Source organism: Mustelus asterias, chromosome 22 (genome assembly GCF_964213995.1).
Source record: "Mustelus asterias chromosome 22, sMusAst1.hap1.1, whole genome shotgun sequence".
In the NCBI taxonomy this organism is placed as follows: Eukaryota; Metazoa; Chordata; class Chondrichthyes; order Carcharhiniformes; family Triakidae; genus Mustelus; species Mustelus asterias.
Window position 1 is genome coordinate 34,273,506 of NC_135822.1, and position 27,976 is coordinate 34,301,481.

General features: G+C 46.6%; 1 protein-coding gene across 1 annotated transcript in view; it reads left to right on the forward strand.

Moving 5' to 3' along the window:
• Nucleotides 1-4,746: 4,746 nt before the first annotated feature.
• ajap1 (adherens junctions associated protein 1) overlaps nucleotides 4,747-27,976 on the forward strand; it is a 127,431-nt gene continuing 104,201 nt past the window's right edge. Inside the window, exons 1-2 of the mRNA XM_078239716.1 lie at nucleotides 4,747-4,935; nucleotides 5,148-5,214. Coding sequence (XP_078095842.1) covers nucleotides 4,747-4,935; nucleotides 5,148-5,214 — 256 coding nt within the window. The remainder of the gene's footprint in view (nucleotides 4,936-5,147; nucleotides 5,215-27,976) is intronic.

Genomic DNA, 27,976 nt, shown 5'->3' on the forward strand with positions numbered 1-27,976 from the left:
GATGGGTTTTTCCGACAATCGACAATGGTTTCATGGCCATCAGTAGATTCCTAATTCCAGATATCTTTTGTTGAATTCAAATTCTACCATCTGCTGTGGCGGGATTCGAACCCGGGTCTCCAGAACATTAACTGCGTTTCTGGATTAATAGTCTAGCGATAGTACCACTTGGCCATTGCCTTCCTATACAGACGATCTTATGGTTCAGTGGGTGATTGCACCTCCTGAGGCATTGTGAACTATACAGACTGTGAAGCTCACAGGCCTAGTCTCTGGAAGGCAGGAGAAAAAGGTCTCCCAAAATTCCTGTTCCGAAATAATATTCAGTGAATGTGACTGTACTTTCCCTGTAGTTTCTACTGTTTTCGGTTTAGACCTGAAAACTTGTCTCCTCAGTGAGGGACGGACAGGAGGGAAGAAAATTAGGAAACCTCGGTGTCCCCCAAAAAGCAGCACATCACTCGAAATCACTCGGGTGAAAGCTAATGTAGCTTGCTAGACAGTTGGTTAGGAGCTCCAAGTAGCAGGCCCTGCTGGGACTAAAGCCACAGATCCTGACACTGCGAATTACCACAAGAGTGAACTGAAACTATTCAGACTTTTCTTCCTGCCCTCACTTCTGAAATTAGGCAATTACTGAGCAGTCGTGACGGAATATGAGAGTCAGCAGATTCTCGTGCCCGCTGCCCTGGGCCCAGCCACTCAACTCAAAGCATGATTGTAATTGCAAAAAACTATATAATAAAATTGCTGAGACAAACTCAATACTACAGGTGAGCACTTGGCTAAGTTTCAAAATTCCTATCAGATGCCTGATCAGCTTTTTGAATGAACAGAGATCAAGTTGTCCCTGGGCAGAGTCCAGGTTGAATCAGGCTAAGATTAGTTGTCGTTTTGATTCTCCGCCGCACTCCCACCCTGACCTCTCTGTCCTCTGCTTCCTACTCTGTTCTAGTCATGCTCAACACAAGCTCAAGAAACAACATCTTGGGTGGCATTTTACCATCCCGCCCGCCATGGGAATCGTAACGGGCGGGACAGGAAATTTGGTGGACCATTTAAAGGCCCGTTGACCTCAGGCCGGGGTTTTCCGGCCTTGGGGTGCTTGCGGCTGGAAAATCCCACCCCTTTATCATTCACCGTACAGATTTTCAGACCCAATGGACGGAATTTTCCCAACCCGCTCGCCATGGGAATCGTAGTGAGCGGAACACAGACCTCGGGTGGAATTTTCCACTCTTGGGGTGAGCACGGCCTGAAAATTCCACCCAATATTCAGTTCAAAAATTTCAGATTGTTGGAGCTATTCTTATTTTGTTGGACATCAGATGTAAGTAGTGGTTTTGTCCTTTTCGTTTACAGTCTTCTAGATTCATGCTTTGTCTTTTTATTTGCCCCATTACCACCCTCCTTTTAGTTTAAGTCATCTCTTTTGCCAATTAATTGCTCCTTTCCCTCTATCCTGTCACAGACCTTCCCTTTCATTCTTTTCTTCCTTCCCTCGCTTTCCTCTTTGCTTAAAACTGGGCGGCACGGTAGCACAGTGGTTAGCACTGCTGCTTCACAGCTCCAGGGTCCCGGGTTCGATTCCCGCCTCGGGTCACTGTCTGTGTGGAGTTTGCACATTCTCCTCGTGTCTGCGTGGGTTTCCTCCGGGTGCTCCGGTTTCCTCCCACAGTCCAAAGATGTGCGGGTTAGGTTGATTGGCCAGGTTAAAAAAAATTGCCCCTTAGAGTCCTGGGATGTGTAGGTTAGAGGGATTAGCGGGTAAAATATGTGGGGGTAGGGCCTGGGTGGGATTGTGGTCGGTGCAGACTCGATGGGCCGAATGGCCTCCTTCTGCACTGCAGGGATTCTATGAAAACCTCTTAGACGTTTTAACACTGAGCTCACCAAGGCTCCTTACGCCGCACCTCCTAACATCTGTTAGGAGACTGTTCAGAGTAGTAAGGGCGTGGAATGCCCTGCCTGCAACAGTAGTGGACTCGCCAACATTAAGGGCATTTAAATGGTCATTGGATAAACATATGGATGATATTGGAATAGTGTAGGTTAGATGGGCTTTAGATTGGTTTCACTGGTCGGCGCAACATCGAGGGCCGAAGGGCCTGTACTGCGCTGTAATGTTCTATGTTCTATCTAGAAGGATAAGGATAGCAGACACATGGGAACATCTCCACCTGGAGGTTCCCCTCCAAGTCACACGCCATCCTGACTTGGAAATATATCACCATTCCTTCACTGTCGCTGGGTCAAAATCCTGGAACTCCTTCCCTAACAGCACAGTGGGTGGACCTACACCCCAGGGATTATAGCGGTTCAAGAAGGTGGCTCACCACCACCTTCTTCAGTGCAATAGAATCATAGAACCCTCCAATCCCTACAGTGCAGAAGGAGGCCATTTGGCCCATCGAGCCTGCATCAACAACAATCCCACCTCGGCCTTATCCTTGTAACCCCACATATTTACCCCGCTAATCCGTCTAACCTATGCATCCCGGGACACCAAGCAGCAATTTAACATGGCCAGTGCACCTAACCCACACATCTTTGGACTGTGGGAGGAAACTGGAGCACCCGGAGGAAACCCACGCAGACATGGGGAGAACATGTAAACTCTGCACGACAGTGACCCAAGCGAGGAATCGGACCCGGGTCCCTGGAGCTGTGAGGCAGCAGTGCTAACCACTGTGCCACCGTGCCATCGAGGGCAATTAGAGATGGACCTAGCCAGCAATGGCCACATCCCATAAATGAATAAAGACAACAATAATCGTTTCTGATGGAATCATCCAAAATCCTAATTTTCCTTCTCACTTTGGTTTGCGGATTATTTCCAGCATTTTCTATTTTAATTTTAAGTTTAGTCATCCTTGCCTGAGAACAGCATTCACCCCAACACTTAGACTGTGGAAGGAACATGGCAATAGGAGGAGACTGTTCGCTGCTTGAACCTGTTTGCAGTCAGTGAGATCATGGCTAATCTGTCACTTAACTCCACGTACCCATCATTGCCCCATATTTATTTGGTTAATACAAATCTTAGATTTCAAGTTAGCAATTGACGGAGCTTCAACTACCATTTGTGATCAACAGTTGCAAATTTCTACCACCTTCGGTGTATCGATGTGATCACAGGCTCATCAAAGATCTGCCTCTAATCTGAAGGCCGCATCTCCTATTCCTAGACTCCAGAACTAACAGATAAGGGTGGCACGGTGGCACAGTGGTTAGCACTGCTGCCTCACCCGGGTTCAATTCCGGCCTTGGGTGACTGTCTGTATGGATTCTGCATGTTCTCCCCGTGTCTGCGTGGGTTTCCTCAGGGTGTCCCGGTTTCCTCTCACACTCCAAAGATGTGTGGGTTAGGTGGAGTGGCCATGCTAAATTGACCCTTAATGTCAGGGGGATTAGCAAGATCAGTACATGGGGTTATTGGGACAGGGCATGGGTGGGATTGTTGTTAGTGTAGGCTCGATGGGCCAAATGGCCTCCTTCTGGACTGTGATTCTATGATTTTGTCAATGGGAATTCCCTCTGAAGCCATCCCATGCCACTGGGAAGCCAATGGCAGGGGACGCACCACTGGCGGGACCAGAGAATCCCGCTGGTGTCAACGGCCGGAGAATTCCAGCCCCAATTTCTATCTATCCTGTAAATTCCAAATCTAAACACTTACCCTCTTAAATTCCAGGGAATACAATCCTAGTTTGTGCAATCTCTGTTTGTAATTTAACCGATGGTGTCCAGCTATCATTCCAGTGAATGCTTCACAATCCTAATGTTTCTATACATACAACATATTCTCTGAAAGACTGACTGTTGTGTGTCAGCTGAGGCTTTGCTGGTGGTACTCTTATACACCAGTTAGAAGGGCAAGAGTTCAAGTCCTATGCCAGAGACACTGGGGAAATAACCCAGGCTGATTCCGCAGTGATCTACTGAGAGAGTGCAGCATTATCAGAAACGTCGAGGTAAACTTTACTGTCCAATCCACTGCGGGAATCATTGCAGGTGACTGTGTGGAGTCTGCACGTCCTCCCTGTGTCTGCGTGGATTTCCTCTGGGTGCTCCCGTTTCCTCCCACACTCCAAAGATGTGCAGGTTAGGTGGATTGGCCATGCTAAATTGCCTCTTAGTGTCCCAAGATGTGTAGATTAGGGGGATTAATAGGGTGAATACGTGGGGTTACGGGGATAGGAGCTGGGTGGAATTGTTATTGGCGCAGGCTTGATGGGCCGAGTGGCCTTCTTCTGCACTGTAGGGATTCTATGATTCTATGAAATGAGGGACTTGGGGCTACACGTGTATGATCTTTGAAAATGGCAGAGTGGTTAACAAAGCACATGGGCTCTTAAGCTTCACAAATAGGTGCTTTGTGCACAAAGGCAGGGGAGTTATGCTGGTGCCAAATAAAGCTTTGGTTTGGCCCCAACTAGTGTATTGCACCCAGTTCTGGTCACCACATTTAGGAAAGGTGTGAGATAGGAAAGGTGGTGCGTGGAAGATTTATCAGATGGTTCAAGCAATGTGCGGGTTTGGCAGGGGGTGGGTGCGGGACGGGGGGTGCTGACAAGGTTCAATTGGACAAGTTGGAGTTCTTCCCCTTGGAGCAAAGCAAGCAAGAAGAGATTCGATAGCGGTGTGCAAGAAAATGGCAGGCTTAGATAAGATAGACAGGATATTCTTTCCTGTTAGCCGACTGTACAAGGACTAGGGGACACAATTTAAGATTTTGGGCAAGGGATGCAGGGGAAGCATGAAATAGACCTTCTTTACTCGGCCAGTGGGAATGATTTGGGACTCATTGCCCCACAAGGGATTGCAGAAACAATCAATGATTCCTTGAGGAAATTGGATGAGTACTTGCAAGAAATAAACTTGCTGGACTACAGGAATCAAGCGAGGGAGTACGACAAACTGGATTGCTCTATTGCGAGCCAGCATGGGCTTAATGGGCCAAATGGCCTCCTTCTTTGCCAAAATTACTCTGTGACTCTTTGACTCTATAAGGATCCTGAATAGTTTTACTGGAGTCTTGCAGGTAATGTGGTGGATAGTTGCGCTATCTCAGTAGGCAAGAAAGCATAGGTGAACCAAAGTTAATTCAATTGTGATTTTATTTTTTGTCTATTTCATTTCTGCAGGCTTCATGCACACCAGCTACTTTGATTTGCAACTATGGGGAAAGTAACGTTCTGGTTACATTGCTGGGTAAGGCCTAGGTAATTGATCCAGAGACACAGGCAGTGGGTTTTTCTGTAGCAGGCGCAGCCTTTGGCAGGATTGGAAGATCCCGTCGGTGGAAAATGCCAGGAAAATTCCACCCATGGGATGGCACGGTGGCACAGTGGTTAGCACTGCTGCCTCACAGCGCCAGGGACATGGGTTCGATTCCGGCTTCGGGTCACTGTATGTTTGGAGTTTGCATGTTCTTCCCGTGTCTGCGTGGGTTTCCTCCGGATGCTCTGGTTTTCTCCCACAGTCCAAAGATGTGCAGGTTAGGTGGATTGGCCATGTTAAATTGCTCCTTCGCGTCCCAAAATGTGTAGATTAGGGGATTAGCGGGGCAAATGCTTTGCATTATGGGGATAGGGCAGGAGAATGGGCCTAAGTAGGATGTTCTGTCTGAGAGTCGTTGAAGATTTGATGGGCTGAATGGCCTTCTTCTGCTCTGTAGGATTCTCTATGCAACCCCAACATGGCGGCTGGGGAATTTAAATTCAATTAATTTAATAATTAATGAGTAAAAATCTAGCTGTGATGAACATGAAATTGCAGGATTGTTGTAATAGTACGTCTGGTTCACTTAAAGGGAGGCAATCTGCCGTCCTTACCTGGTCTGGCCTACACGTGACTCCAGACCCACAGCAATATGATTGACACTTCAGGGGCCTAGCAAGTCACTCAGTTGGATTTGAGGAGGTGGCTCAATACCATTACTTCTTGAGGACAATAGATGATGGGGAATAAATGCTGGCCTTGTCATCCTGAATGATTAAATAAAAGCTGGTATTGGTTATTGTACCTCACCAATGATGTCTCCAATTCACCAAATGAAAAGGTCTACTCTCATTTCAAAATGGTGGGGGAACGGGTCCACCAATAAATAAATAGTGATAGCAGATGGCCAGAATTGTAATACAGAATAATTAAACATTCATAACCTTAGACTGCACATCAGCATCTCAGCAAATTAACTGCCCATTATCTCTGTGTTGTCCATGGGAGTTTGCTGTGTTCGAATTGGCTGTTGCATTTCCTTAGATTACAACACTTCGAAGATCACTCATTGGCTGGAAAGTGCTTTGGGCATGTTTAGGTCTCGAAAGACGCACTATAAATACACGCCTATCAATGCAAGCACGGTGGCACAATGGTTAGCACTGCTGCCTCACAGCGCCGGGGACCCGGGTTCGAATCCGTCCTTGGGTGACTGTGTGGAGTTTGACATTCTTCCTGTGTCTGCGCGGGTTTCCTCCGGGTGCTCCGGTTTCCTCCCACAGTCCAAAGATGGCAGGTTAGGCGAATTGGCCGTGTTAAATTGCCGCTTTAGTGTCCAAAGATGTGCAGGTTAGAGGGATTAGCCATGGTAAAATAGCCAGGGTTATGGGGATAGGGCGGAGGGGAGGTCCTGAGTGGGATACTCTTCCAAAGAGTCAGTGCAGACATGATGGGCTGAACGGCCTCCTTCTGCGCTGTAGCGATCCTCTGATTTTTATCTTTCCTTGTTTTGTGGAGCATGTAAAAACATTTATGGTGTGATTTTGCCCAATTGCGACATGAGTAATGATGCAAATCTTACAGAAAAAGCTTGCACTGTTCCCAAGAAGGAACATGCGAAGGAAATCTTCACAAACGCTTGGTTATTGGGTGAATGCAATGAAGCTGCGTCCAATTAAGAGACAGCTTTAATGAAACACTTTGGACATAGAAACATAGAAAAACTACAGCACAAACAGGCCCTTCGGCCCACAAGTTGTGCCGAACACATCCCTACCTTCTAGACCTACCTATAACCCTCCATCCTATTAAGCTCCATGTACTCATCCAGGAGTCTCTTAAAAGACCCTATTGAGTTCGCCTCCATCACCACTGACGGCAGCCAATTCCACTCGCCCACCACCTTCTGTGTGAAAAACTTACCCCTAACATCTTCCCTGTACCTACACCCCAGCACCTTAAACCTGTGTCCTCTCGTAGCAGACATTTCCACCCTGGGAAAAAGCCTCCGAGAGTCCACCCGATCTATGCCTCTCAACATCTTATACACCTCTATTAGGTCTCCTCTCATCCTTCGTCTCTCCAAGGAGAAAAGACTGAGCTCCCTCAGCCTATCCTCATAAGGCATGCCACTCAATCCAGGCAACATCCTTGTAAATCTCCTCTGCACCCTTTCAATCTTTTCCACATCCTTCCTATAGTGAGGCGACCAGAACTGAGCACAGTACTCCAAGTGGGGTCTGACGAGGGTCTTATATAGCTGCATCATTATCCCCGGACTCCTAAACTCAATCCCTCGATTGATAAAGGCCAGCACACCATACGCCTTCTTAACCACCTCCTCCACCTGCGGGGCCGATTTTAGACATACTTATCAAGCTGCACCAAGATAATCTCGTTGCTTATGAAGTAGCCAATGCAATGTCTTTTTTTCATGAAATCGTTTGGCTTTGCTTATAAACTGTGAACCAAGGCTCACAAATCCGATACAATAATATCAGTCTTTGAGGATGTACATGTGTCTCTTTTATAGTGTCTCTTTATAGGGGAAGAATAGTGAGGTTGCAAATTGTGGAGATTGGTTTTCTACATTCACCGTGCAGCCCCGCTGTCTGCTTTTATATGGATTACTCATGATCAGGGCTGAGTTTACAACTCCACACAGTTGGCCTTCTGGGCCAGCAGCGCATATGGAAAACCCGACCGTGTTTAGCCCAGGATTATCCAATCATTTGGGACATCGTCTCATCAGCTTAACACGATGAAACAATCTCAGAGATGTCTGAAGGCAACAAAATCAGTTAACACATTGAACTTTTAAAATGATGATAGATCGTTAGCAGATATCCTGTAAAGTATGACTCCAATATGAGGGTGGCACGGTGGCACAGTGGTTAGCACTGCTGCCTCACAGTGCCGGGGATCCGGGTTCAATTCCAGCCTTGGGTGACTCTCTGTGTGGAGTCTGCACATTCTCCCCGTGTCTGTGTGGGTTTCCTCCGGGTGCTCTGCTTTCCTCCCACAGTCCAAAGATGTGAAGGTTAGCTTGATTGACCATGTTAAATTGGTCCTAGATGTGAAGGTTGGGTGGATTCGCCATGGTGGGGGATTACGGGGATAGGTATGGGCCTGAGTAAGATGCTCTTATGGAGAGTCGGTGCAGATTTGATGAGCCAAATGGCCTCCTTCTGCACTGTTAGGATTCTATTCTATTCCAATCGCACTTGGGGGTATATATGACCAGGAAGGAGGGGGTGCAGGAGAAGCAGAGAAAATGCTCCATGTCTACCTTCTCCACATGATGGCCTAGTGGTATTGTTGCTAGACTATTAATCCAGAAACTCAACTAATGTTCTGGGGGCCCGAGTTCGAATCCCGCCACGGCAGATGGTGGAATTTGAATTCAATGGAATTAAGAATCTACTGATGACCTTGAAACCATTGTCAATTGTTGGAAAAACCCATCTGGTTCATTAATATTCTTTAAGGAAGGAAGTCTGCCGTCATTACCCAGTCTGGCCTACGTGTGACTCCAGAGCCACAGCAAAGTGGTTGACTCTCAACTGCCCTCTGAAATGGCCCAGCAAGCCATTCAGTTCAAGGGGAACTAGGGATGGGCAATAAATGCTGGCCGGCCAGCGATGCCCTTGTCCCTGGAGTGAATATTAAAAAGAAATCCCACTGGGGCCCAATCCGACTGGGAGTCCCAGCAGCATCAAGATCTCTTAGTGGGCACCATCGGAACAGGCCAACAATCAACTTGGTACGAACGTAGCATCTACGACTGTCAACTTCTGAAATGGGACTTGAGCCCAGAGCTTGTTAGCCCAGAGGGAGGGAGGGACACTACCACTGAGTCACAAGACCTTCCTCAGTGTGATATGCTTGGTAGAACCATATACATGTTTCTTTTATCGACATTCAGCGTTTTGCTATTCTTACGATGTAGAGGAAGACCTTTCTCTGGAGGAGCAGATCCTACCTGAAGGAAATTAGGAGAAATAAAGGAAGTCTAGCGGAATCTAATGAAAAACCATTGAGTGCGATTGGGTGAAAGAGCCAGTTGGCTGTGTTTCTGGCACAGAACATTTACGGGAAACGATGGGAAGTTTGGTGGTCAGGTTGAGTTCAAAGTAGAGACTTGAGACCATCTTTGAGTTCCTACAATTTCCTACATTCCCGAACTTTTATTGTTATCTTCCCAGTTAATTAAGAAAATAAAATTCTCAGATATTAATATACTAAATATATTAATGATACTTCTGGAGCTGAATAAAGTTAATATAAGCAAGGAAACAATATAAAATAATGCAATGAAAGATATAGAAATCCCAAAGACCTGTTGGCTTTCACCTTGCGGGTTCTGAGACTAGGTGAAGAAAATACAAAGACTTTAGCCATAATCTTCCAAAACTCTCTTGATTCGGGAATTCTCCCTTTAGATTGAAGCATTCCAAATTACTTAATTTGCATTATTTAAGAGAGTTGAGAGAGAGTGACTATGAATTTAAGACCTATGAGTCTAACAAAGGGCGGCACGGTGGCACAGTGGTTAGCACTGCTGCCTCACAGCATCAGGGACCCGGGTTCGATTCCTGGCTTGGTCACTGTGGAGTTTGCACATTCTCTCCGTGTCGGCGTGGGTTTCCTCCGGGTGCTCCGGTTTCCTCCCACAGTCCAAAGATGTGCAGGTTAGCTGAATTGGCCATGATAAATTCTCCCTCAGTGTACCTGAACAGGCGCCGGAGTGTGGCGACTAGGGTATTTTCACAGTAACTTCATTGCAGTGTAAATGTAAGCCACTTGTGACTAATAAATAAACTTTACTTATCACTTGTGACAAAGTTTTTAAAAATTCATTCGTGGGACATGGGCGTCGCTGGCTGACCAGCATTAATTGCCCATCCCTCATTGCCCGAGGGCAGTTGAGGGTCAACCACATTGCTGTGGCTCTGGAGTCACACACAGGCCAGACTGGGTAAGGACAGCAGATTTCCTTCTCTAAAGGACATTAGCGAACCAGATGGATTTTTCCGACAATCGACAATGGTTTCATGGTCATCAGTAGATTCCAGATATTTTTTCTTATTGAATTCAAATTCCACCATCTGCCGTGGCGGGATTTAAACTCTGGTCCCCAGAACATTAGCTGAGTTTCTGGATAATAGTCTAGCGATAATACCACGAGCCATCGCCTCCTTAATTATTGAAAACAATAATTAAGGACAGAGTGATCGAGTACTCAGAGCAGTCTGAGCTGATTAGAAAGAGGCAACATGATCTTGTTCAGGGCAGGTCACGTCGAACGAAACTAACTGAATTTTTTGAGGAAGTAACTAAGTAGTAGACAGGAGAATGTCTATCTATCTCATTGAAATGGACATTCGGAAAGCAGTCAAAGAGATGTTTGCTAAATTAAAGCTAATGGAATTGAAGGCAAATTATTGACTTGGACGAAAAGTTGATGGGAGTTGAAAAAGAGTGTTGAATTTCCTGTTTTTTTTTGGTGGCAGGAGCAGAGGCGAGTGGGCTAGTAAAATAATGAGGGGTTTTGTCGGTGTCAATTGCCCAGCAACAGACAGCAAGGTGGATTGGCTGACCACTCCCCAGAGGAGTTAAGGCCTAGTTAAGGCCCATTTGGAGGCCAGTTTACAGAGCTGCTAGCAATTTGCCAATAGCGGGACAGCCCTCGTTGGAGAGGGTGCCAGGGAGGTAGCTTCTCTTCAGCTGCCCTCGCTCTACTGGAGCCAGAGGAGCCAGGATCCAAAGAGAGTGGTGTGGGCAGTGAGGTCAGCCTCACTGCCACCCAAAGATCTACCTAGAGAAGTTCCATTACCCGACCCCTCTAACCCCATCCTGCAGCCCCCGAAGTTTCAACTGACTTACCTGACCCTGAGGTTTCCTTCAGCAACATCCAACTCTCCCACTGGGACTAGTGAGGCTTCAGAGATGCCACCTCTCTGATTGGAGAGTAGTCTGTGTTAAAATTGCCGAGGTTGTCCCACTGCGGGCGGGTGCAGACTCGGAACCCCCTTTTCGACAGGTTGCAGAGTCTTAAAGCCAGTGGTAAAACTCAGCCTAGAGAGTATGAGTAATGGATAACACAGGACAGAGAACATGGAATATAGAACATAGAACATAAACCATAGACCATAGAGCAGAACAGTACAGCACACGATGTTGTGCTGAACATGATGCCAAATTAAACTAATCCCTTCTGCCTGCCCTTGGCCCATATCCCTCTATGCCTTGCATATTCATGTGCTTATCTAAAAACCCCTTAAAAGCCCCTATCGTATCTGCCTACACCACCACCCCTGGCAGCATGTTCCAGATGCCTACCACTCTCTGTGTAAGTGATAAGGGATAAATACTGTTAATGGAAGGAAAGTGACTGGTGGTTTTCCACTAGGATCTGTATTGGAATCTAAACCATTCACCATGTTTATTAATGATTTAGATAACACAACCGACAGCCATATATCCAAGTGTGCCGATGACACAAAGATTGGTGGCATGGTAAGCAGTGTAAACATAAGAGACATCAATAGATTAAGTTAGTGGCAATGGAACTGTAAAGTGAGTTCAGATGTACAGGTTATCAAAATGTAGTGGTCAGGTATAAACCAAAAATCGAAACTGTTAATGGGATGCTTGCCTTCATAACCAGAGGATTACTGTACAGTGGGGAGGGAACTACTGAACAAGGCATAGGTTAGACTACATCTGGGGCCTTGTATAGAGTTCAGGGCACGACACTTTATGAAGATATATTGAAAAGAGTGCACAGCCAGTTCACCTGGATGTGACCTGGACGACCAGATTCAGATTATGAGGAGAGATTTCATCAACTAGCCTTGCATTCCCTGGAATGTAAAAAGGTTAAGGGATGAGGTGACTGAGTTTATTTTTAGGATTTTGAAAGGAATTGTTTGGGACGGTAGAGCTAAGCTTTTCCGGTGGTGGGAAATACAAGGAGACACATTGGGATGAAAGGATTAAACTATGATCAGAGGTTAAGTTGATTAATCATAGAATCATAGAATCCCTAAAATGCAGAAAAGGCCATTCAGCCTATTGGGTCTGCACTGACTCTCTGACAAAGTATCTTACCCAGGCCCTCTCCCCCACCTATCCCTGTATCCCCATACATTATACAAGCAGACAAGATACCGAAGACTACCATCCCCATACATTTACCAGAGCTAATCCATCTATCTATACAAATCTTGGGACACTAAGGGGCAATTTACCATGGCCAATCCACGTAACCCACACGTCTTTGGAGTGTGGGAGGAAACCGGAGCACCTGGAGGAAACCCACGCAGACACGGGGAGAACGTACAAACTCCACATAGACAGTGACCCAAGCTGGGAATCGAACCCAGGTCCCTGGCGCCGTGAGGCAGCAGTGCTAAGCACTAACCACTAACCATAGAATTCCTACAGTGCAGAAGTAGGCCATTCGGTCCATCAAGTCTGCACCAATTCTCTAACAGATCATCCCACCCAAGCCCACTCCCTGTCCTATTCCTGTATTCCTACGTATTTACCCCACTAATCCACCTAACCTACACATCTTGGGATGCTAAAGGGCAATTTAGCATGACCAAACCACCTAAGCTGCACATCTTTGGGCTATCTTTGGATAGTTGAATATGATATGAAATTAGTCGAATATTAGTCGAATATGAAACCACTTGAATTGGAGCAAGGAAACTGACTCGCTTTGACTGAGCAGCATCTGTTGGTGTACAGTTTAATCTTGCTGATCCTTAATGTTTCCGTAATTAGCTTGTCTATATAAAGTACTTACGTAGAAATCTGACTTACCACCAAGCAACTGGTCCGAATCACATTACACTTCATAACTATTAGGCAGCCAGCAAGGTCACGTGACTAAGAATGGTTTGTACCGTTGCGTTCCTTGTGTTTTGGGATTCTGTAAGATAAACTTGTGCATCAGCCCGGCCTTCCTGCAGGTCTCCCTCATCGCTTAGCAGATAAAGGGACACCCATTATAGTAGCAACCGCTATGGAACAGGAGGAACCAGTTGCCAATCTCAACTCAAGCAATTTGGTGGCCTGGAACTGGACAGCATCAAACCAGTTCCTGATTGCTGTCTAGTGATGCCATTTGAAAAGAAAACCTCACTGTTTTGGATGTAGGTGAGAGCAGGAAACCATGTTGGTTTTCAGGATGAAATCACCCGTCTACCTTGCAGACGGAAAATGGCCATTTGGCAAGCAACTTAGATCATAGAATCATAGGATCCCTACAGTGCAGAAGGAGGCCATCCGGCCCATTGAGTCTGCACTGACCACAATCCCACCCAGGCCCTATTCGTGTAACCCCATGTATTTACCCTGCTAATCTCCTGACACTTGCGTCAATTTAGCATGGCCAATCAACCTAACCTGCTTATCTTTGGACAGTGGAAGGAAACCGGAGCACCTGGAAGAAACTCACGCAGACACAGGGAGCATGTGTAAACTCCACAGAGACCCGAGGCCGGAATTGAACCCGGGTCCCTGGCGCTGTAAGGCAGCAGTGCTAACCACCGTGCTACCGTGCCGCCCCCGTGTCTTGATGATCATGTCTTGCGGGATCTGCAGGTTGAGAGGTTCGGGGAAATTAAAAAGTATGCACATTAGAATGCCACCACTGCACTGATTGTCAGCGGCCCCAGTATTCAGTGGGGAGAATGGTCGCTTAAAGGTTTGGACTTTAAAGCTTCAAATCCCTTCAGTACATATTCGAGAATCTAGTGGTTCACGGACACCCCCCATCCTCCCCACCCTAAGGCCGCACACTTTTTCTGTGACCAAGCGGAATCCATGTTCCACCTTTATATAGATTGCCCGCGGTTGCAGCTAGCTTTGAAGAGGCTGCTCCTTGACCTTTGGTTGTAGTTCAGCCGCACCCTCTGAATCTTCGATGACCCGGTGCGGAGCGGAGCGAGGAGGGAGGAAGACCTCCTTATAAGCCTGCTCGTGGGCCTGACTGGTTAACACAGTCCACACAGCGGACTGCCAATCCAACCCAACTCTCTGCCGCTCTCCAATGTTGATGGTCAGGTGTCCCTAGAGAGTGCACTGCGTCAGACCTTCCGTGACCAGTCGACACCGCAGGTGCTGGAGTGCATCATTATCCCGGGGGTGACATTTTCATTGGCTTCGTTTTCTTTTGACGTTTTAGTTTAGTTACTGTACTCCACCAGGGGCTGTCACCCCTGTCATTTTTTTGTTTAATCGATTGATTATTAGTTTTATTTAAAGAGTACACTAGAATCTAACCAGCAAACTTAGAGCCAGAGAGCGTCGGCTGAATTTTCCTGCTCCCATTAGGGATGTGCTGGGATGCAGGAAGGACTGGGATCGCAACAGGGGAGAAGAACTCAACGCCTTCCCACCACCATGGCAGGCTGTCAGCAGCAGGAACCTTGGTAGCACACCCATCTACCAGACAGTCAAGGAACCAGTGCTCACTCTTGACGGGAGGGCCTAGTGCCCCATTGGGGAGACTGCAAGGTAAACCCTGGCAGCCTCCTAGTGGGTACTGAGAAGTGGGGAGGGGGGGGCGGGGGTGCTGCTGGGGGCTTCCTTCATGGGCACTCAACTGCCCAGAGAGAGGCCCCCCTGGCCGTCACCATGGCAAGAGTACTGCCTGTACATCATGACCCAATTCCCCCAACCACCAGGGCCTACGTACCTGGCTATGGCTTCCCTCAGCCTCTCTTTGAGGGGAAAGGTGCACGGTCCTTTCCCCTGAGATGTGACCTAAGCCTTGGCCATTGCTAGTGGTGTGAGATGCCAGTCCTCCAATTGGACCAGTGCCTCTGAGGGAAGGGCCACTGTCCTCAGTTGACCACCAGTGACAGTACACGACCCAAGGGTCCAACTTTAGGCCTTGGCAACGCAACATCACCTTCACCACGAAAATTCAGCCATCGTGAGTATGAAATGAGTCAGAATACCAACTGCAAGGGAACAGCAATCAGATGGTTCTAATATGTGCTGTCAGTTCCTTGAGATTGGGTTAGGCAATGATTATAGTCATAGAAGTTCATGTAATGTGGTTTGCCTTCAAAAGATTACAGAAAAGAAAACTTCACATCTTTTATAAAAGCTCCTAAAATGCACTTATCTCATTTCACCATCCGAAAGCTGAATTGAACATGGGTATTTTGGTTTGAGGAAATTAGGCCGATTGCCCCAGTTCGTTTTAGAGTAAATCAGAATGATTATTAATAGGCAGGACGAGTTTCTAATGGAACAGAATGAAAGCCTTTGGCTCAGTAATGACTGTTCACCACATTTTTCTTTTGACAAACTGAACAAGCAAAGTAGCAATTTTGGGAATCTTCCAATTGCATAATTCAACACTCTCACTCAAAGCAGGAAGGATAGATCCTTCCCTCCGCTCCCTCAGTCTGTCAGTCCCGACTTGCACCCGGAGTTGAAATTTCACCACTGACACAGGGATCAGGAGCTGGATTTAAATCCTGCCTCCACCAGGAAACTGACTAAAATTCAGATTTCCAGTGGGCAGGTGAAACCTAGAAATGTAGAAAATAGGAGCAGGAGAAGGCCATTCAGCCCTTTGAGCTTGTTCCACCATTCATTATGATCATGGCTGATTATCCAACTCATTAGCCTGATCTCACCATCCCCCCATATCATTTGATCCCCTTCACCTCAAGTGTTATATCTAACTGCTTCTTGAAAATATTCAATGTTTTGGCCTCAACTGCTTTCTGTGATAGTGAATTCCGTCGGCTGACCACTCTCTGGGTGAATAAATTTCTCCTCATCCTCTCGCTATGAAGGCCTTTTTTACTGCCTGCTGTACCTGCATGCTTACCTTCAGTGACTGGTGTATGAGGACACCCAGGTTTCAAACAAAGAACAAACAAAGAAAATTACAGCACAGGAACAGGCCCTTTGGCCCTCCAAGCCTGCACTGATCATGCTGCCCGACTAAACTAAAACCCCCAACCCATCCAGGGACCATATCCCTCCATTCCCATCCTATTCATGTATTTGTCTAGACGCCCCTTAAAACTCACTATCGTATCTGTTTCCACTACATCCCCCGGCAGCGAGTTCAAGGCACCCACCATCCTCTGTGTAAAAACCTTGACTCGTACATCTCCTTTAAACTTTGCCCCTCGCACCTTAAACCTATGCCCCCTAGTAATTGACTCTTCCAGCCTGGGAAAAAGCTTCTGACCTGTCCAACCTGTCCATGCCTCTCATTGCACATTCCCCTCTCCACGGTCTACCCTGTATCCTCAGACTGCGACCCCTGGATCTGGGCACCCCCATCATCGGGAAATCTTCTTGCATCTACCCTGTCTAGCCTTGTGAAAATTTTATTGGTTTCTATGAGATTCCCCCCTCATTCTTCTGAACTCGAGCGAATACGATCCTAACCGACTCAGTCTCTCCTCAAACATCAGTCCTGCCACCCCAGGAATCAGCCTGGTAAACATTCTCTGCACTCCTTCTAGAGCAAGAACACCCTTCCTCAGATAAGGAGACCAAAACTGCACACAATATTCCTGGTGTGATCTCACCAAGGCCCTGTATAATTGCATCAAGAAATTTCTGCTCCTCGAATCCTATGAAGGCCAACACACTATTTACCTCTTTTACTGCCTGTTGCACCTGCATGCTTACCTTCAGTGATTGGTGTATGAGGACACCCAGGTCTCATTGCACACTTCCTTCTCCTAATTTATAACCATTCAGATAATAACCTGCCTTCCCGTTTTTGCTACCGAAGTGGATAACCTCACATTTATCCATATAATACTGCGTCTGCCATGCACTGAGATCTTATTCAGATCAAGGCCCCAGTTACTTTAATAGTTACTGACAGGGCATGGTGACCAGTGCAATGAGGGATGAGGTCTTCGGCCAACAGGGCACAGATCCCTGTGACCACCTTTCCAGAAAGTTCTGTGGTTCTGGTTCATTGTGACATATATATATATATATATATATATATAGTATATTGGGGTTTGGGGTACAGACCGCCCCTTTATGAGTGTCAGGTGACCCCTGAGTAATTAGCTCCTCCCAGCATGGGACCCTATTGGGCAGACTTAGGCCTGATTGAATGGGCGCACCTATTTATTGTGATTTTTTAATGCATCTTAGTCCATAGAGGCACACTTAGTAAGCTGAATCCTGGTAGCTGCATCTGCAGCAGTAGACCTTATGTTGAGGCTTGGGCCTACATTTCCTTCCTGTCTCCCCTTCAACTCCTGGGCCCTCCTGATGTCTGATGCCTGAATCCCTGCCCTCTTTGGGGAGGGAATTACCTCTGATCGCCACTGGGCCCAAAATCTGAGAGTGGTGCCGCCTCCACCACCACCCCTCCCTTCCCCATGCCAGCTGGAGCCTTCCCTTCGGGGCAGGTAAGCTCTGCAATAGCTGGTAACACATTTCTGTTTGGCTGCAAGGTCACGAGAGGCACGATCAGATCAGCCATCAAATAGTCTTAGATGCCAATCTTTTTGGCTAATCAAATCAAACTAAATGAGGCCCACAGCAAAAGGGACAGCCCCTTCGAAAGGGTGGGGAACCATCCAAAACAAAAAAACAAAGCTTAAAGGAAACTTTAAAACATCAAACTGAAATACGATTAAAGGGGTCAATAATGCACCCCAGTCCCTGTGGGGCCCAATGAGCACGGAAGGCCTCAACGGCGCTCATGGACACCACGTGCTCGCTCTTCAGGACATTTTGGCACAGTGGTTAGCACTGCTGCCTCACAGCGCCAGGGATCCGGGTTCAATTCTAGGCTTGGGTCACTGTCTGTGCGGAGTCTGCACGTTCTCCCCGTGTCTGCTTGGGTTTCCTCCGGGTGCTCCGGTTTCTTCCCACAGTCTGAAAGATGTGTTGGTTAGGGTGCTTTGGCCATGCTAAATTCTCCCTCAGTGTACCCAAACAGGTGCCAGAGTGTGGCGACTAGGGGATTTTCACAGTAACTTCATTGCGGTGTTAATGGAAGCCTACTTGTAACACTAATAAATGAAAAAAACTTAAAACTAGATGCCTGGAAGTTAACTTCTGTGAGAATACTGGGAAAGCTGCCCGGTGTGTGAAACTCGAGGAACAATCAGGTTAAATCAGTTTGAGTACAGAGTCTCGTTCCAAGGGAAACAGGAGGCAGAGGGAAAGCTGTCACATGACAGCCCTGAATCTCTGATCATGCTCTCTGTTTCTGCCTTAGCAACAAGCCTTTTATCTGTCTCCAGTTTTAAGAACAATACTTATTAATGCTGAACACAGCTGTTGTCAGGAGTAGCCTTCTCCTTTCCTTGAATTAAGTAAGATTAAGCTTCACTTTGGTCCGACCTCAAGGCCATTAGAGGATTGCAATTGACTCTTTCGAGCAGATGAAGAGGTGGGTTTACGCGGGGTCCCCATTCTCACGTTGCCCGGGAAAGATGAAGCTCGTTTTCCACACAACTCCTTCCAGCATGGGCAATGACTGTTTCCAGACTTGAAGGGATAGTGTGGGCGTGGGGGAATGAACTGTGAGGGAGGGAGACATGAAGCACAATGCCATTATGTATTACCGAAATGTGTGGGCTACACTTCTGAATAATCTTATGAATAAAATGCGGTCTCACCTCCTAACCAAAGGCTTTCAGCTTCCATTCAATGCACTCTTATTCACTCAGGTATTTCAAATTCATTGAAGTATGCATTTACTGTTTTTTTTCTGTCATGAATGCTTCAGCTGATTTTATTTTCACACTCGTAGGCTGCTCCTGAACTGTGAATATGAGAGAAACAGCCTAACTACAAGATCTGTGCAGTGTTCAAGTACAGCAATACCCTATAAATGCAACATTTCTGTGCTGTACAGTAAGCTTTGCTGATACGTACATTCTTGCTGTGCAACTGTGAATACTGTACAATCACAGAATCCCTAGAGTGCAGAAGGAGGCCATTCAGCCCATCGAGTCTGCACCGATTCTCCAACAGAGCATCTTACCCAGGCCCTATCCCAGTAAACTCGTAACTCCACGTATTTAACAATCCATCTAACCGACACACCTTTGGTCACTAAGGATCAATTTAGCATGGCACCTAACCTGCACATCTTTGGAGTGTGGGAGGAAATCGGAGCACCCGAAGGAAACCCAAGCAGACACGGGGAGAATGTGCAAACTCCGCACAGACAATCACCCGAGGCTGGGTGAACCCGGGTCCCTGGCGCTGCGAGGCAGCAGTGCTAACCACTGTGCCGCCCACACTGAAGTCTCACGCTGAACGTTTCTTGGTTTAATTCACACAACCATAACCTTAATCCATCATGGTCTTACACATCTGCAAACCTCAACAGCCCTACGTCCAAGCTTGTACTCCTTGTACCTTGCTGACTCCCTTCTATTGCTACCCTTTGTTTCCATTCCACCTGTTTTTATTTAAATATTGTATTACTTTCTCAGGGTTACAAAGCCAATGCGCAGTGGATAGGATGAGTCCTTTATCCATCTCCTTGCTTGCTCCAAAAACCAATTCAAATTCAAAACAAATCTAATTCATTGTCCCTACACGTGAGGCATGCTAGATCCAAACTGACAAGAGCAGGCATTACATCTGATCTTGGGCTTGATCCAACAATTAATCTTAGCCAAATCCATTCTGCCATCAGTATTGAGAGCCAATGTGAGCCTTCCTCTTGAATTTTAAACCTCTCAATCTCACTACATCTCTGCTCCGCTTACAGAGCTTCCTCCAAACCCCATTGGTTAGTGTGGAACATTTTCAACCTCCACCTTAACTCTAATCAGCATATATTCATTATATTTGGTCACCCATTATCAAAAGGATATTATTAAACTAGAAAGAGTGCAGAAAAGATTGACTAGGATGCTACCGGGACTTGATGGATTGAGTTATAAGGAGAGGCTGGATAGACTGGGACTTTTTTCTCTGGAGCGTAGGAGGCTGAGGGGTGATCTTATAGAGGTTTATAAAATAATGAGGAGCACAGATCAGCTAGATAGTCAATATCTTTTCCCAAAAGTAGGAGAGTCTAAAACTAAATGTCATAGGTTTAAGAGGAGAGGGGAGATACAAAAGTACCCAGAGGGGCAATTTTTTAACACAGAGAGTGGTGAGTGTCTGGAACAAGCTGCCAGAGGTAGTAGTAGAGGCAGGTACAATGTTGTCTTTTAAAAAGCATTTAGATAGTTACATGGATAAGATGGGTATAGAGGGATATGGGCCAAATGCGGGCAATTGGGATTAGTTTAGGGGTTTAAAAAATAGGGCGGCATGGACAAGTTGGGCCGAAGGGCCTGTTTCCATGCTGTAAACCTCTATGACTCTATGACCTCTATATTTATCACTTAAGGAGAGATGTAGGGGCATTAGGGGCAATTCAGAGGAGGTTCACTTGATTAATTCCAGAGATGAGGGGTTTGTCTTCTGAAGGGAAATTGAACAGTTTAGACCCATATTCCAGAGTTTGGAAGAATGGAGGGAGATCTAATTGAGGCATATAAGATGTTAAAAGGTATTGACAAAGTTGACAAAGAGCGGATGTTTCCTCGTGTTGGGCAATCTGGAACAAGAGGTCATCGTTTTAGGATAAGGGGTGGCAGATTTAAAACAGAGATGATGAGAAACTACTTCTCTCAAAGTGTCATGAATCTGTGGAATTCGCTACCCCAGAGGGTGGTGGATGCCACAACATTGACCCAGATCTCGCATGAAGGAACGCAGCGAGTCATGACACACTGCAGCAAGTTCCAACGGTTCAGTATTCTCAGCAAAACAAACTACCTCCGAACATTGAACTGAGTCTGCCTTCACATCTCCTGAGATTGTGGTCCTGATCCTTCCTATTCATTTCAGACTTTCTAGCTAAGCACTAGCTTATCATCCTATAAGCCTCGATCAAGCCACCCTTAAATTGACACCTCTGTGAAGCATGTCTACCTAGCTCCTTGTGCCTGTCTGCTTTGAGCCTGGGATATTTTAACTTAAATTAACTGGGAACTTATTTTGTGGCCCACATTTGCCCTCTTTCGAAAGCATCAATATCACCCACTGTGTGAGGAGAATAGGGGTGGATTTTTGCAGAATCCAACATGGGAGATGTCTAAAGATGGCGGTGGGGCCCGGATGCGGAAATCCCGCCCCATATTTCCAGCAGATCTGACCTTATCCAGCAAGGGGGAGGGGGAAGGGGAAGGGGACGGGTTATGAATCGCACAGGCAGGAAACATGCAGGGCCATTTTAAATTATTGCTGAGTTCAAACAGATCCTATTTAACTATTCCAACGGCTTTGCCCTGCAGTGTTGGAGTAGTGCGTTAGAATTTATGGAGGAGATGTAAATACTCTTGACGGGAAGATAAGGTCTGTTTAAGCGTCATGATCTGAAGTTCTCTCCCAATTCTTTGAACACAAAAAAAAACAAGCTGGAACTGTCAGTTTGAGTTAAAAAAAAACCCTCTGCTGGACAGCTTTAATTGACAGGTCATCTGTTGTAGGTTAGAAAAAGCCATTACCAACTGTTACTGCAGTTTCAATAGAGTTGTTTGTTGACATTCCCCATGGGCTGCTACTACAGCTGAGGTCTTATAAATATTTGGCTAAGTTTCAAAACCCACAAAGCATTGTCTCAGCAGGGGGGTGGGGTGGATTGGGGGGTTGCTGGGTTAACATTTTGATTGACAGCTTAAAGAGGCTATTGAAGGATTGGCTGCCTTTGATGTGGTTATTAAATAGTAGTTTGTTTTTATAACAGATTGAACACGTGAGATTTAAAATTTTTGAATGGGTTTCATGAATGAGAGTCTTTATTCAGTATCAAGTGCGCACGAGTGAACGTCAATTAAATTGTTAAGAGTTTCTTTTAATCCCCACATGGCTCCTGAATTCTGCCATAGGTGGCATGGGGGTTATAGGTGGCTTAGAGGGGGAATTGAGGACATGGAGGTGATACAAAATGGCACAGAGGGAGCATGGAATGGGGGTAGAAAGGGTGAAGACTAACGGGTTCAACAGCTTTTGAAACAACAGGGTGTATAATTATTCATTCGTGGAACATCGGTGTTGCTGGCTGGCCAGCATTTATTGTAAGAAGTCTCACAACGCCAGGTTAAAATCCAACAGGTTGGACTTTAAACCTGTTGGACTTTAACCTGGTGTTGTGAGACTTCTTACTGCGTTCACCCGAGTCCAACGCCGGCATCTCCACATCACAGCATTTATTGCCCATCCCCAGTTACCCTTGGAGGGCAGTTAAAAGTCAATCGCATTGCTGTGGGTTTGGAGTCACATGTAGGCCAGACCAGGTAAGGGCAGCAGATTTCTTTCCCTAAAGGACATTAGTGAACCAGATGGATTTTTCCGACAATCGACAATGGTTTCATAGTCATCAGTAGATTCTTAATTCCAGATATTTCTTATTGAATTCAAATTCCACTATCAGCTGTGGCGGGATTTGAACCCGGGTCCCCGGAACATTAACTAAATTTCTAGTCTAGCGACAATACCGCTAGACCATCGCCTCCCCTATGTTCCAGGGAACCGCAGTATGCCATCTAACCACCGCGTTGCTGCCCCGGAGCGGAAATTAGGTGTAAAAATGCCTTGAGGCTACTCTGCCAAATCAGGACATCTCTCAACTCAAACTACCCGCCTGGGGAGTGAAAAATCCAGCCCAAAACACAACACAATGTTCTAACTGAGACCCAGCCAACGTTTCGTACAAGAAAATGATAGTTTTGCTTGGTGTATTAGCCTGTAAATACATGAGCCCCGTTCCACTATTTGGCCTAACTAAGCACTCGCACATCATCCTACAAACCTTGATCAAGCCACCCTTAAATTGACATTTCTATGAAGCATGTCTGCCCAGTTCTTTGTGCCTGTCTATTTTGAGCCCGGGATGTTTTAATTACAAGTAACTGGGAACTAATTTTTGTGGCCCACATTCACACTTTTTCGAAAGCATCAATAGCGTGTGAGGAGAATAGGGGTGGATCTTTGCAGAGATGAGCCGACTTGGGAGACTTTTAAAGATGGGGTTGGGACCCAGATGAGGAAATCCCACCCTGTATTTTTCCAGCAAGGGGGAGGAGAAAGGGGAGGGGTTATGAATTGCACAGGCAGGAAACTCTGAGCTCTGCAGGGCCATTTTGAAATTTGTGGCGAGTCCAAGTAGATCCCATTTAACCATTCCGAGGGCTTTGCCCTGCGGTGTTGGAATGGTGCTTTAGAATTTACGCAGTAGGTGTAAGTAGTCTTGATGGAAAGGTGAGGTCTGATTGTGAGAAATTCCCATTGGAGATACAGGGGTGGGAAGCGGGGCGGGCGGGGGGGGGGTGGAGCTTTCTGTCCCGTGAGCTCCAGGGGAGATTGGGAGATTGGCTGAAAAATGGGCTTTGCGTTGGTTGCAGAATCTGTTCCGATGCTCCCATCCATTGACTCTGTCTACACTTCCCACTGCCTCAGAAAAGCAGCCAGCTAATCAAGGACCCTACGCACCCTGGACATACTCTCTTCCACCCTCTTCCATCAGGAAAAAAATACAAAAATCTGAGGACACGTACCAACCGACTCAAGAACAGCTTCTTCCCGGCTGCCATCAGACTTTTGAATGGATCTATCTCGCACTAAGTTGATCTTTCTCTACACTGTAGCTTTGACTGTAACACTACATTCTGCACTCTCTCCTTTCCTTCTCTATGAATGGTACGCTATGTGTAGCACACAAGAAATACTTTTCACTGTATGCTAATACATGTGACAATAATAAATCAAATCAAATCAAAGAGATGTTAAGTTCCCACTTGATCCTTTCGATGGCATTACAATTTCAGATTATGCCCTGAACCCTTCACTGCAGTGGACAAAGTGATAGAAAAAAATCAAGCCCGTCATGGCTGCCGGCTATGACAACATTCTTCCCGAGTTCTTCAAACACCTCGACCCACATGCCTGCTGTTGTGCAAACTCAATTCCTCACGAGGGTTAGCTGTGAAGTAAGACTGCCTAAACCCTAATGCATGTCCAAAGTCATCAGCTTCCCAAAACCAGACAAGGACCCAAACTTACCTTCAAGTCACGGACCAACATCTCTGCCCTCTGTGTGCTGTGAGTTCTTAAGAGCTTCTCACAGCAGCTAAAGCCAGAGGTGGAGAAAATCTTGAAAGCCGCACAAGCTGGCTTTTGGTGAGGGCAAAGCATGCATGACCAGGTCCTTCCCCTGACCAGCTTCATTGAAAATGGCTTTGAAAATAAGCTCAAAATAGCTGTCTCTCTCGATCTCACTGCAGCATCCATCTGGGATAGATGGTTCAGAGGTCACATGGGTGATGAGATAAGCACCTGGAGGAAACAGTCCAACCGGCTTCCCCAGGGAATCTGTTTGAGCCCCGACCCTCTATAGCAATAATCTGCCTCCAATTCTGTCTCAAAATTTATTTTATTTATTATTTATTAGTGTCGCAATTAGGCTTACATTAACACTGCAATGAAGTTACTGCGGAAATCCCCTTGTAGCCACACACCTGTTCGGGTACACTGAGGGAGAATTTACCATGGCCAATGCACCTAATCAGCACACCTTTCGGATTATGGGAAGAAACCGGAGCACCCGGAGGAAACCCATGCAGACATGGGGAGAACGTGCAGACTCTGCACAGGCAGTGACCCGAGCTGGGAATTGAACCCGGGTCTCTGGCGCTGAGAGGCAGCAGTGCTAACCACCATGCCCCCGTGGTGTTCATCTGTGTTGACAATATTTGCTGTACCTCTCAGGCTTGGACATTTTCTAAACTAGAGGCAACACTAAACAACCATATTACAAAGCTGGCTAACTACTGTAAGCACAGTAAGAAGTCTCACAACACCAGATTAAAGTCCAACAGGTTTATTTGGTAGCACAAGCTTTCGGAGTCTCGCTCCTTCTTCAAGTGAGACTCCGAAAGCTTGTGCTGCCAAATAAACCAGTTGGACTTTAACCTGGTGTTGTGAGACTTCTTACTGTGCTTACCCCAGTCCAACGCCGGCATCTCCACATCATAACTACTGTAAAACATGGCACCTTCAGCCCAGCAGTAACAGAACAGCTTCAAGTATATTCCACCCTCACAACGTCAGGGTCATTGGTTAAACTGTTCAGTGCTGGTAGAAATGATTGAGGCTTGCATCCCATGTATCTCATAGGACACATATTTTCATGTTAAAAATGGGGCCTCTAACATTAAACAGGCAAATGAATAAGCCACCCATCCAAGGGGCCTAAGGACCCCTGCCAAGATGGTGGTGGCTGGGATCCCAGTACAAGTGGGATGGTAAGTAACCCAATTCCATTGGGACTTTGTTATTTTCCTGACTATGCCATGTGGCTGCAGTTAGAATTGATCCCTTTGTGTATGCATTATTGGTCTTTATTCCTGCTGTTCCATGTACCTCAAGTTCTGAGGCTCCATTTTCCAGCCATTTCATTATTCGTACGGAATCCTCTCGATTATGAAGGATAACAAAAAGATACCTCACATTCCAGTTGTTGTGGAATGAAATGATTTGGTTAAAGTTAACTGGCCAGGGGAAGAGGGTGCTTCCACCCTCAGAATGTGAGAAGATTTGGGGAGAATTCGGTTTACTTTTTACTCATTGTTGCCATGGCGATAAACACACTGCAGTTCTCTCAGTCATGTGGCCTTCACCATTTTGAGAACTGTGCAAGCAGACTTGGGACTTGCAATCCCTCCTCTGTCTACTTGGTCTGCCATTTTTTTTTAATGCTAACTAATTCTAATTAGTCTAAGGTTTTTGTTCTTATTTTAAAATCTTTTACTCCTCGTCTTTCTCACTGTTCATCCACCCATGTTTAAGGATGAGAACAACTTGACAGAAAATGCCTTTCGATTGAGTAAGCAAATCCCAAGATGGCTTCTCGGATTGATTGAACAGTGAAGGCTTTATGATCACCAGAGGCGGCAATGGGCCAGTCCACCAATTGGAGAATAGGTGGCAATCCCAATGTGTCCAGTCTCTTGGAGCCTTGAAAAGATTAACTGTCAATCAGGCAGTCTGCTGGTTGCCATCAGGCTTCTTGGGTCCTGCAGGGGGAACTTCCTGCCTCCAAGAACTGGCCGGCACCTCTTTGGAACCAGAGGCACCACTGGGAGCAGTGACCACTGCCGGTACTGCAGTAGGCCCAAAGTTGAGGGTCGTTACTGGAGCCCTGGATAATGCAGATAAGTGGGGCAGGATCACTGGGGTCAAGTCAGGGATGCCCTGGTGAGAGGGTGCGGTTGCGAGTGTAAAGGGCAGGGGCTGCCCTCCCGCAGATTCCTCCCCTGCCACCAATGGGTCCCTCCGTGGAAACACTGGGGGGAATTTTCCCATCCCACCCACCATGGGAATCGTAGCGGGTGGGGGGATGGTTGGACCATGCAAAGGTCCATTGACCTCGGGTGGGATTTTCCAGTTTTGTGGCAAGCACAGCTGGAAAATCCCGCCCAGTGTTCCTGGGAAGGAACCCCAACCAACTACATGTGTACCAGGCACCTAGCCAACATGTGACATGGCTGTCCACTCACCTCTATTCGAGTCCCCTTAAGTGGCCCTCCATGTGGGAAGATCATACTTGACCTGAACTTAACTGGAGAAAGTTGGGAAGAGTACAGAGTCTCCACCCCGAGACTTGCTGTGCTGTCACACAAGACAACACAGCCCTGCCACTCTGCAACACCTCCCAGCCCACTCCTGGGGTAGCAAGGGGGGGTGTGGTGTTGGGGAGCATTAACTCCCTCCCCCTCCCCACGTGAGTGTAAACATGTCAGTTTTTGACATTCAGGAAGAGGGCCGCTAATTGACAATTGGTTGTAATTTTCCAGCCGTTCACATTCGAGGGATCCAGCCAATCCCACTGGTGACGCACCTCCCCTCCCCCCAGCTGTGGGTTTCCTGGCAGCGAGAAGTGCATTCGACGGGAAACCCCGTCGACAATGGCGTGACCAGAAGATCCCTCCACTGGCCAATGGCGGAACCTCACTGTGAAACACGAGGCGGGTTGAACGGAAAATCCTGCCAATGAGTGCACTCGGAGGCATGAGGAGTGCCCTCAGCCTAACATCTCCAGACAAGCAAACTCAGTGACCCCACTCGAAGGAGCAGGAACTAGATTTCCCCAATGGTGGTGTTTAATTACCCAGCAGCGAGTGGGTGGCAGTAACTGTTAGCCAATCAGAAAATCCAGCCTTAACGCCAGAAGATTTTATATGATGTGGGTTCAAAATGTTTACACTTTGAACATAGCTGCAGGAATGTGAACATTGGCTAACGTTTAATGGAAGGAACTCTGTGAGCCGTAGCGATTTATGCTGCAGTACAGTTTCCGAGCTAACTGATATCTGCAGGCACCTTGCCTTGAGAGTCATTGTTACTTGAGAATGAGAGACTTGTATTGATGCAATAAGTCTCATGATCTCAGGGCATCGCAAAGACCTTTATAGCCAATTAAATACGTCTAAAGTGGGGACTATATTATACTGTTGGAAACAGCAGCCATTAGGCAAAGTTTCACAAACAGCAATGCAACAAAAGCCAGGCTTCCATTTCCTTTTGTTGGTTTAATGGAGGAATATTCATAAAATCATAGAATCTACAGTGCAGAAGGAGGCCATTTGGCCCATCAAGCCTGCACTGACAACAATCCCACCCAGGTCCTATCCCCATACTCACAAATATTTACCCTCCT